Source organism: Austrofundulus limnaeus, unplaced genomic scaffold (genome assembly GCF_001266775.1).
Source record: "Austrofundulus limnaeus strain Quisiro unplaced genomic scaffold, Austrofundulus_limnaeus-1.0 Scaffold385, whole genome shotgun sequence".
In the NCBI taxonomy this organism is placed as follows: Eukaryota; Metazoa; Chordata; class Actinopteri; order Cyprinodontiformes; family Rivulidae; genus Austrofundulus; species Austrofundulus limnaeus.
Genome location: NW_013952787.1, coordinates 83340 through 95596, shown reverse-complemented (window position 1 = coordinate 95596; position 12257 = coordinate 83340). Strand labels below are relative to the sequence as shown.

General features: G+C 37.3%; 1 protein-coding gene across 1 annotated transcript in view; it reads right to left on the bottom strand.

Moving 5' to 3' along the window:
- The window catches only part of ecel1 (endothelin converting enzyme-like 1), a gene marked incomplete in the record, with an annotated part of 97597 nt that overhangs the window by 77925 nt on the left and 7415 nt on the right, over positions 1-12257 (bottom strand). The window contains 2 exon segments of the mRNA XM_014023681.1: positions 1136-1204; positions 2625-3778. Of these exon segments, the coding sequence (XP_013879135.1) occupies positions 1136-1204; positions 2625-3482 (927 nt within the window).

Below are 12257 nucleotides of genomic sequence, written 5' to 3'. Positions count from 1 at the left end.
TATATATACTGTATGTATGTATGTGTGTGTGTATGTAAATTTTCTCCAATCACTTCATTTTCCTCCAGACTGTACTCAAACATGTTAAAAAGGCAAGCACATTCAAGAAACAAAAACTAAATTTTAAATTTTATTACTTAAAAGGTATTATAAAACAAACAAAATAGACAGTGATAGACATAAAATGTGATTTTTAGAAGTCAACAAACAGTAAATGTGTCTTAATGAAGAACAGCAACCTTATGGAGGACCAAATCAGACATAATTAAAATTAAAAGCATAAATATATAAATGTCCCAATAAATAAATAAATAATTAAATACACTTACAATGCACCAACTAATTTAAAAAAAAGAGAACCTTTACCTCATGTTGTATATTTTAATTGACCTTTACATTTATTTTTCTAGCTTAGTTGACAAAAAAAGAGTTGATGCGTAAAAGTGGAGATGGAAACACATTTTCAGAGTGAGTATCTAGTGTAGCGAACAGCTTTTTTCGCTGTCCAACAATTCTACCAGCTGCAGCTGGACCGTCCTCCCGCTGTCTGCGCCTTCTCAGATATTCTCATAACGTTATTCTTTTTCTACATCTCCAGACAGCCTGTAACATCACCAACACTAGTTGATATGACAGAATAATTACAACGTTCCTGATAGTAGCAACACGTTCCTGATAACTTCTCTCCATTGTCCTGAAATGTGCATCCCTGTGAGTTTGCAACTTTACTTCCTGTTTACGTATTTTCACAGAAGATGGAAACACGTCTCATGCACATTTCTTTTTGGTTTTCTTTTATGCAGCATTTTTTAAGTTTCTTCAAAATTTGCATTAAAATTGAATGGAAACGTAATGCTAGGTCATAGGTCTTTTACAGCCAAATGACAGAAAAAAACTGCAACTGACACTCAAGCACCTTTAATTTTTAGGCCTAAAGAAGCAAAAACGGTCCGCGAGACAGCAATGAAAGATGAATAGCAGAAGGTATGGAGGACAGAGGGAGGGGATAATAATGCATGATAGCCGAAAAGGAAGTGAAAGAAACTAGTAGATGAAATTATAAAAATGAATTAATTTAGAAGAAAAAAGAAGATATGTTCTAAGGAATGACGAGAAAGGACTGAAGCTTATTCACCTTCATACTGTCCTCATCCTGTCCCAGGTAGAGACTTCTCTCTGGCAGCGTCAGCCCTTCCTGATCAATCTACATAAACAGGCACACGCAGAAACAAAAGCCCAGACAGTAATTACATTTAGTTTTTTCCGCTCTCTTGTCCTTTGTGTTGCTAAGCACTCAACAGATGTACACACACAGAGACAGTTAATGACACAGCATGCCTAATATCTGAATAATTTATAACATTTATTAAATAACCCGCATGCAGGCTTGAACAATTATTATGCACACTCATTATTTAACAGACGAAATGTTGGGCTTGTGAAAAACATGCTTCCTAAAATGTTTTGATTTTTGTTTTGAGGCATTAAGGTTTTCCATGGGTGGAAAAATAAAAGTTGTTCTGATGTGGTTACTGTTTTAATAAAAGTAGGCGCGAGTATTTCAGTTTGAGCATATAGCCAAAAATATCCAAATGTTGCTTTATCATAAAACTACAGCTTAATATATTTATCTGGATATGTATTTATCTGATTTGAAACAAGAAAAAAATGCAGGTTTATGGTTGGGTACCATAACTGAGAGCGTAAGCAGGGTTCCTACAGTTTAAAGCAAGTTAAACTTAAGATGTTTTAATGCTTTTTAATGCCAACTGAAATTAAATTTAAGACCCCAATTTCACAATAAACACAAATGACAAAAAAATAATAAAACTGTGGCAGAAACTTATGAATCAAAGTATTTTTGGTTGAAGTATTCAAAAATTGCTAATAGATCAAGTGTTTTCATCCATATGTAAATGATTTTTCATCAAACATAGCAAAAACCTTCTTAGCAGTCAGTTTTAAACTTAATTTAATTTCTGGAAATCCTCTAACGACCTAAAATTTGGAGTTTTAGGACCCACCGTGGGGTCTTAACCCCAACTCACTGTAGATAAAACCTTAAAGTGCCTGTGACATCCAATCTTTGAAAGAAAAATGAATGCATTTTTGTAAAGACAACATTATTAACATATTACAAAACGAATTTCACGTTGCTCAGATGAACAGTTGAGATATTTGCATGTGAAATAACAGGAAGTGATGTCAAAGGATAATGTTTTCATGTGAATATTTAAAAAAATAAATGTTACCAATTATTTTAGTATTTGAGACGTCATCCAATTTATATTATGTGTTCACATTTTTAAGACTTATGAAGGATTGATTTATGACATTTTAAGGCTAATGAAGGCCTTATTTTTGGATTGATGAATTCAATGCCTTTTTAGACATTTTAAGGATCTGCAGGAGCCCTGGTAAGTAGTGCTGATTTAGTGTAAGTTCCAAAACTTACTTTGTGTATATGTATAGTTGTTTGGGATCAGAGAACTTAAAGAAAATATATATTTTGTCTTTGACTGACTAAGCTAATGAAAAAAACTGACTCACTTATTTTATCTGCAGACATAAATAATCTTCTATATTTTTCTTTTACAAATAGACGCTTGGCTTTCTGATCTCACCCGGATGGCGTTCCTGGAGGAGTTTTTATCGTCCACATTGACAGTAAGTGAGAAGAAGACAGCCGTGCTGTACACCCCTTGTGTCCTGTAAAGCAGCTCGTTAAAGTCTGGCCTCAGTGGGGCACCCTCCCTCTCCCAGCCAGCAGCACCAGGAGGAGCCCCCGCCAGGTCCCACCCTCCACAGCTGTTTAGCACCTCTGTCATGGGGTTCGACCCCAGTTTGTCAATCTCCTGGATGTTGACACAGGATCGATAGAACTCTTTGACCTTGCGCTCTGCCGAGTTGGGCCCGTGCCGACGAATCGGCTCCTGCAGGAGGCGTTGCAGTTTTTCCTCGTTGTGTTCTCCTATAGCCGTGATGATGCCGTAGCTGAGTTTGTCCTCAGGGATTCCGTGACGCCTCAACCAGCCACCACAGGCAAAGGAGTAGAAGTCCTGGCAGGGCTGGATGGTCGGGTCAATATTGGCCTGAACGAAGCGAGCTGCCCGCAGAAGGGAGCGTTTGTGTTGGCAGTCCTGTCTGCACTGCAGGTCCTGCTGGGAATCTAGAGAAACGTACTTGAGTGCCAACATGCTTCCCAGGATGACACATACGCCTGCAGCAAAAACCAGAGCTGAGAGGAGGCAGATCTCCCTCCTGTTCCAGCGAGGAAGGCCACCGCCACTGCTGTTGCTGCTAAGATCTCTGTTTCGACTGTTTGACCAGGTCCCTTCCTTTCCTCGACCCACATGACGATCCAGGCTGCCCCCTAGGTGGAGGGTCATCCCATTGCTGAGGATGTCACTACTGTAGCGACCGCCATATTTCACTTCCTGGAACTCATCGTAATGGGCAGTTAATGAATACGTCTTCTCCATAGCAAAGGTGGAACTAAATAACAGAGGGATTTAGAGAGAAAAAATCCTGAAAAAGTAATTATTTCTGTTTTAAGAGACAAAAGTGAGAATTCTCATTACAGTCATACAGATGTAATGTTACAATGTTGCTCTCGTCACACAGTGTCCTCTTTTTATTTTTATTGAAAATAAAAGCTTGTAGCAAAAGAGACTTCCGTTTTTGAGGGAACAATCCTGCTTTTTCCTCCTCCACTTTCTCTCTGCTCTCCATCCATTTGTTCTTCTCTCCTCCCCTTTTGTACACAGTTGCAGGTCACCTGTCAATAAAACAGAAAGGAGACAAAAGAGGGCTGTAGCTCACGAGAGGGACTGGAAATTGAATGCTCCACCACAATAGCAGAAAATAAAGTAATGTCTGTTTAGCCACATTCCCCTGCACTGTTTGGCTGTGTTTGTCATCTAAAGCTGCTCAATTGATTAGAGCTAGTCAACCCTCAGGGGGCAGCACCCTTTAGGTACCTCACAATCGAAGACAAATCACAGTAGACAGCAAATAAAAAGCTAAGTCACCCTAACTTGGTATGTATTTATCTAAATTGATCATCTATCTATCTATCTATCTATCTATCTTAAAAAAAACTACAGGTAATTGGAGATATATTCATGTGACTGTTTTGTGTTTGTTTTTGCTTGTTGTTGTTTTTTTTAAGGAGAAGCGGACCGAGCAATCTCTGCTCCCAGTCCAACTGTGGAAGCCAGCTTTTTGTGGCCAAAAAGAAAACAAAATCACTAATTACTTTGGCTAAGCAGCCAGCTGTGGGCTGGAATGAAAAACTACAAACTTATCACACTGAGAACGGACATGTGGTTAACATCTAGCATGTTCCCATTGTCCCAACATGCCATGCTTTTGAAAGCTGCAAACTGCAGGAAAAAACACCTTTAAACAACTTATTATACTGACAACCTACAGTGCACCATGGAGCAAGTGTGGACGAAAGAGAGAGAGAGAGAAAAAATATCACCGCTTAATTATTAGCTCAGTTAAAATCTTTTGCTTTATTGTTTTGAACAAAACCTTAAGGCAAAAATAATAGTGAACAAACCCTGATCAAAAAATAAAAACTATATTTGTTTAATTTGTTACAGAGTTCATGTGGACAAACTCTGAACTGAAACTATCGGTGAACGTGCCTTCTCCTTTCGTGCACCTTCTCTGTGGAACAGTCTCCCTCAGTACATCAGGCAGGCCTGTTCTGTGGAGGTGTTTAAAGCAAACTTAAAGACTCACTTGTTTACTTTATCTCATGTGTTTTAAAGGGGAAATATCATGTAAAATCAATTTTTTTGAGTTTTATACTCTGATAAAAAAAACATGCCCAAAGCCTTGCTCTGACTCATTCATGCATGTTTGAGAAATCCTGCAGTGTTTTTATGAAGCCATGCTGAGGAGCAAAACGACAGGTGGGGACCAGAAACACCCCCTGGGACGTGTTTTTAAGCCGAGTTTCCTCATGGCAGCGCACCCCCCCCACACACACACACACACCCTGCCCACGACTCCTGCAGGCTCTTGTGTGAAATTGAAAGTGAAACCTAACTGTCTGCTGAGCTCTCAACATTAGTTCTCACTCACTGAAGCTCTTTTCAGATTAAAAATACCTTTGAGGAAACGTATTTTCAGATGCCAAGTAAACTGCATCATGGCAGCCCCCCCCCACCTCGCCCATGACTCCTGCAGGCTCTTGTGTGAAATTGAAAGTGAAACTGAAACTGTTGAGCTAACATTACTTCTCACTCAGTGAAGTTCTTCAGATTAAAAATACCTTTGAGGAAATATATTTTCAGATGCCAAGTAAACTGCATCATAGCACCTCCTCCCTCGTGCGTGCAAAAAGGGGTGGGACAGAAGCGGAAGGAGGTTCTTAAAGAGACAGAGGGCAATTTCAAGGCGTTCAGAAGCGGAAGTGATGAGAAGATAAGTTTATTTTCTATTTAAACATAAAAACAGCATTTTAATAACAGCTAAAGGTGACATAGATACTTTATTTTGGTATAGTATTTAAATATATGCCTGAGAAACACATAATATTGGCCCTTTAAATGCNGACAGAAGCGGAAGGAGGTTCTTAAAGAGACAGAGGCCAATTTCAAGGCGTTTAGAAGAGGAAGTGATGAGAAGAAAAGTCTATTTTCTATTTAAACATAAAAACAGTATTTTAATAACAACTAAAGGTGACAGATACTTTATTATGGTTTAATATTTAAATGAATGCCTAAGAAACATATTATTGCTCCTTTAATGTTTTATTTAATTGATTGCATTTGATCTGTTGTGCTTTTATCTCTTGCTACTAGTGTTGTAGTACTTGAAACCGGTCTTGGTCTTAAGACCGGTCTCAAGACGAGTTTTTGATGGTTTCGGTCTTGTCTCGGACATTGAGGACTCTGAATTTTATTTCAAGACCAGTCAAGACAACTGTGGAAATATCACTAAACAGCCAGAATACTGCCCAATTTATTTTTTAACAATCTTGTTTTCATTGGAATTAAAATGTAGCTTCTGGTTCAAATCCAAACCTGACTTGTTGCTATTTATGTACGTTTGTTACCGGCTGTCATCCATCCGCACCCCCGTCACTCGCACGCAGCACTCCTAGAAAATGAACCATGGTTCTCTGGGAGCAGTAAAGGATGTCTTCAAAATTTTAAGTAAAAAATTTGGCTACATTATTCATAAATAATATCATTGTAAAACAACAACAACCAGGAGAAAGTGTACAGCAACTTGTAAATCCAGCAGTGCTTTTCTTTCAGAGCCAGTGGGGACAACGCCAAACTTTTATCGTCGCCAACGTTAACAATCTGCCTCTGTAGCAAACTTCTTTCCTCTACACTCACACAAAGATATTGTCAATATTAGCTCTACATATTAAGTTAGTTAGTGTGGAAAACAAGTATTTAGTCAGCACCAATTGTTCAAGTTCTCCCACTTAAAAAGATGACAGAGGCCTGTGATTGACATCACAGTTAGATAGTGGTGGGCAACACTAATCCAAAAATTAGCTCCACAATTTCTAAAGTGCTTATGAAAATATTTAGGTCCACAACTTCAAAAGTGCTTATGCCATAGCAAAAACTAGCGGAAGCTAATTTTAAAGCGCAAGATGAATTTGACACTTACTAGCTAGTAATAATTCATGTACAATATATGCACAACACTGCCAACTTGCAGTGTATGAACTCTTTTACAACTTAATTCTACAACCGACGATTGCTGGGGATGTGATTTCCTGAAACAGACCTTTAGCTCCTGGTGYAAAAATYAAAAAGTTGTTGAGGATTGCTAGTTCGGCTGATTCTTTAAAAAGTTGAGGATTGCTAGTTCGGCTGCTTCTTTGTCTTTTTCTTTTGTTTGTTGTAGATTTTCTTTAAAGAAGCATCAATTAAGTAATTTTAAAACTGTTTATTGTAAAACTGAAGTGATGCATTCTGGGTGCATGACGGATTTGATTTGTGACGGGAAACAAAAGCACAGAGTACAGGAAACTATCTGCAAACTTCAAAATAAGCGCTTAGATTTTAAAGTTTTCTATATAGTTGATCCAGTTGACCACTAGATGCCTTCGTCAGCATAACATCTTTAAATCATTTCTAACTCCTTTGACCGATTGCTTTGACCAGTTACATCAAGTATTGAGCTCCAGCGTTTTAACTTTATTTTTTTTAAAAAGGAGCTCCAATTGTAAAGTAAAATAAATAAACACATGCAAAAATTTGGTCTGGATTACAAACGTTAACTGTTTTTGCTATTGCCTTCCTGCTATGTAAGCAGACACAAAGCATTGTGGGAAATCAGAACTGTGACCCAAAGCAACAGTCAGCAGGACGTATACCTTCACAATAAGTGTGTTTATCTGGGAGGGGTGGTGTTGGACAGATCACGTGTGTTGTGATTCATTGACAGTCATACCATCCGCTGTTCAAGATAATGATGACTGGTAGATAATTAGTTATTAGCAGTTCTGCATTTTAATTTTAGAAAGCTCAAATCCGCTTATGAATTATAAAAATTAATAAGACTGTTACAGCGCAAGCAAAATATTTAGGTCCGCAACTAGCGGATTTGCACTTTAGCGGGCTGGTGCCTAGCACTGCAGTTTGACCTTAACTACGAGAGAGAAAATACTTCTTCCCCCACTGAACATGAGTACATAATACTCCATCATTTAGGGCACTTTTTTAAAATCTAGTCTTGGTCTTGTCTCGGTCTTGCCCTCCCTTGGTCTTGGTCTCGACTTGGTCTTGGGTTAAGTGGTCTTGACTACAACATTACTTGCTACTGTTCAGCACTTTGTCTGAAAGAGCTTTATAAATAAAGTTATAAAGTTATGAAACTAGGCGTCATGGTGAAGTGTCCCTTTGTCTTGGTATTACAATTTTTTTATTGGCTGATGTCAGTCTGCAATTAAATGCATCTTAACCACAGGACAAAGCTGAATCGTTTTATGTTTTTGCAGTTTTTCTTATTTGCTTTGGTACATTTTTCAAAATTAGAAACAAATTTTTCAAAACTACTTGTTTAAACTTCACCTCATTGTGTCACTTGTGCACATAAAAATTCTGATCCTTTCTTTGAGCTGTTAGTAAATGTTTTGGTACATCCATGCACATGATTCTGTACAATTTACGACTGTTCCTTACATTTTCAGTTGATTTTGTCATGTTGGTTAAAATACATTATGTGTCTCTGTTAAATAAACTCACTCCCCCAAAATGGTTGAACAAGTTCTCATAATGTGTCAAATTTTTATGGCTATTTTTTTCTAAATTTGTCCTGGTAATTTGCTCCCAGGTCAATGCTGACTTACCTACATACAATACAGAACATCTTGTCACCTTTTTAGACACTCTGCAGGGACCTCCTACCTTCCTGAACAAGAGACAGGTCAAACTGGAGATGACTTGTCAAAGTACGTGATAGTATGGGTTAATGTCAGTTTCCATCTCTCCAACCATCAGCAGAAAATGGTTTGTAACCCACAACAGTACGTTGATTGAGTTTGCAAATCTTGAAAGTTATTCAAGAAATGCCTCAAAGCAACTGAGAAAAACTAAAATGTTTTGCTCTTAAATTTCACAATTTAATTAGATTCAATTTAGAGCCTTGAATTATTTTAATAAATAAAGAAGCATCAATTAGTTTCTTTTTTCTTTTCTTTTGGTTTTCTTTTGGTTCTTTACGCAGGCTGCAGTATCTACTGACGTGTGATATTTAGTTTCTCTTTTACACGACATCATGCCACTGGTCTTGTAGGCCCTGCACAGTTCTCTACTTCCAAAAACTCCTACAGATTAAAATTTATCAGCACTTCAGATATTTATATACAAACTTGCACAATGTAAGTGCTGAAACAAAGTGCTGAACATTAGAGATAAAAAATATTAGATAAATAGATCAATTTTAATAACAGTGAGCTAAATAACAACGAAACATTAGTGGAAAAACTCAGAAAATGGATTAAATTATGAAAAATATATTAGTAAATTTTTTTAACATTTCATTTTACACCTGACGCCCCATATCATCATTGTACCGACCTGCTCGCCCCCTCCTCACTGAAGTAATTCAGATGAATGAAACATGATCTGTTTTAGTTCCACATACTGGAAACACCTGAGACAGATTTGAAAAAACCAGGTTTGTCACATTCAGACTGTCAGGAAAAAATGTGATTTTGGTCACATTTGCACATAGCATAGGCTGCTGTTAGTGTTGTGGGTGACCATATTTATTAAAAATTCACATTATAAATCTAAAAGTTGCTACAAATATATCATTAAACTACTTAATGGCACATTAGATCTAATCATAAAACAGATAAAATATGACAATAAAAAAATACAAACATTTAATGTTTATGTAGATGTAGTATAGTCCTGATTTACATTTATTTTTTATAATTCATTCTTGAACAGTTCTTTTTTGAAGTGGTACATGCTTAGAAAAGTCCAATAATCACAACATGTATGTTTATATTTACATTTCTTTATCTTTCTGAGGCCATCAGCAGCAAAAACTTTGTAAGAAAAAAAACTTTAAGATGTTTTGATTAAATCACACAAAAGCTAGCTTTTGTGTGGCCACAGGAGCTTTTGTCCGCACACCTTCCCAGGCAGTCACCTGTGTTGACAATCAGTGCTGGGGAGCGGGGCTAATGCAGAGTAATGTAAACAAACAACCTTTGTTAACACCCCCCACGTAGCACATCATGAGGCCTGTTTTCTCCCTAATTTTGTTTGTAGAATGTTCGGTCATATCTTCTTCATTTTAGTGATGATTTCCATATTTGGCGTCATTGGAATGTGTAGAATCCACACTTTCAGATTCTGTAAATAATTCAAAATGTCCCCTGGGATACTTGTTTGTGGTTTTGTTGTGTCCAATCACACATTCATTAAAGGAACAATAACACATCCTAGATCTGAATGAATGAAATACTTCATTGAATACTTTCTTCTAAACAAAGTTGAAGTGTTGAAAGCTTGTGAAATGGTTTGTCAATCAGTGTTACTTCCTAAGTGGACAGTTTGATCTCACAGAAGTTTGATTTACTTGGAGTTAAATTGTCTTGGTGTTCCCTAATGGTGAACACAACTTAATATAATATAAAAAAAAATTATGTTTTGTTTTATATAAATTACTATTGTTTGAATTTATTCTTTAAAAAGGGGCAGATATGTGTGATCGGATTAAGATCCACACTTCAGTTAGAGCACTTCAGTCCAACCAGTTTCTTTTAGATGTTCCTGGATCCAGACTAAAGTTTAGAGGTGATCAGGTCTTTGCAGTTTCTGCCCCAAACCTTTGGAATGGTTTACCTCTTTGCATTCGGTGTGCAGAGACTGTTGAGACTTTTAAATCTCTGCTTAAAACTTATTTTTACTCCCTGACTTTCATTCTGTAGAGTTTGAGATTCTTTTAAAGATGTTTTAATGTTTTTTTCTCTATTTTAAATCAATCTTACTGTTTAAAATTTATCTGTTGCTCTGTTGTTTTATTCATTTGGCTGAATTGTGAAGCACTTTGGTCAACTTTTGTTGTTTTTATGTGCGGTTTAAATAAAATGACATTGATATATAAGAAGATATTTCTCTTTGTTCTGCTGTATTTCATTTTATTTATATATTTTTTTCTTCGGTTGTGCATAGTTTGTTTTGTTTTTTAATAAAAGGAATACATTTTAAAAATAAACATACAATGTAATAATTAATCTTAGAGCTGCAACAATTTGTTGTTATTAAAATAACATCGTTTTCATATTAAATATACTGTATATTAGAAAGCTCGCGTTTTTATACACTGTATTGATCCCCTGGTGGGGAAATTAAGTCTCTGCATTTTATCCATCGCAGATGTGAGCACACATGTGGGGCAGTGGGCTGCCAATTACAGCGCCCGGGGAGCAGCTGGGGGGTTAAGGGCCTTGCTCAAGGGCCCAAAGTGGGGCTGGTTGGTCCGCGGGGAGTCGAACCGGCAACCTTCTGATCACAGACTCGGCTTCTCTACCCTCTGCACGACCACCCCACCACTTGTAGCTATCTCCATATTGAATTAAATTTGTGCATTTATTGTTTTAGGTTTGTGACATCATCTAGAGCCATTCACATGCATCTAATCAGAGCTATACTGCTGCAGACATGTTCCTGCAGGATCACAGACAATTTTCTGAAGCAGCACTGAAGACCATGGAGGCTCACCCACTGCTGAACAGGACCAAGAAGTCTGATCTAGTCCAGGAGCTGCAGTGGTGCTGCGGCTCTGTCCCAGCTGCTCTTCATGGAGAACAATCTGCAGGACACCTTCAGAGACTGTGACTCTGCTGAAGATTCTCATCACATCTCCTCTGACCACAGCTGAATCTGAGAGGAGCTTCAACACTGAAGAGACTCCAGACTTTCCTCAGGTACAACATCACATCTCACTGCACTGACCATGCTCTATTGAGAAGAATCTGGTTAAAACATCCCTGACTTTAACCAGAGTCATGAAGAAATTTGCTTCTCAGTAACAGAAGAGCAAGTCCTGTTTTACAATCTGAGTTCCAGCTCTTCTACAAACAGTCAGGTTTTCTTTCATACCTTCAGGTGTTTTGTCACAGCTCACAACAAAGTAGATAATTATTTTAAATCATGTAACATCACTTCATATTGATTAGCCTAACATTTACCAATTTAAATTAAAAATCACCCAGTAATTTTTGATATGTAGAAACTTAAGTTTTTTCAAAGACTTTTAATATTTGTCTTGTAACTGTGACCCTTAATCTCTTACCATCTGTTAGATGTTTGAAACAGACTTTATTTTTTAAAACACTGACATAAGCAAGATACCACCTGACTGTGAACTGGTTCCAAACTTTGATTTTAACATTTTTTAAAGGCAATATTTGCATTTTCAAAAAGTAGTTTAACCTTTCATAAACATAGGAAGAGCTTCAGGCACGTATAGCTTTGCTTTTCAGATTCAGATGCTATGTCCTCCTTCCATTTACAGTCTATGGAACTGAATAATGTGAACTTCCTGCTCTTTACATCATTCTAATGCTTCCCCTGCTTTGCAGGTGAAAAGTCAAGTGCAGGGGAAACTGGGTTTATCAAAGTGAGAAGAATGGAGAGAAAATTCAGTGAAATTCAAGAATAGTGAGTCTGTGGAGTGTCATTATCACTCCACCTTATCATCCATCAATCTTTTTCTACACACACACACACACACACACACACACACACACACAC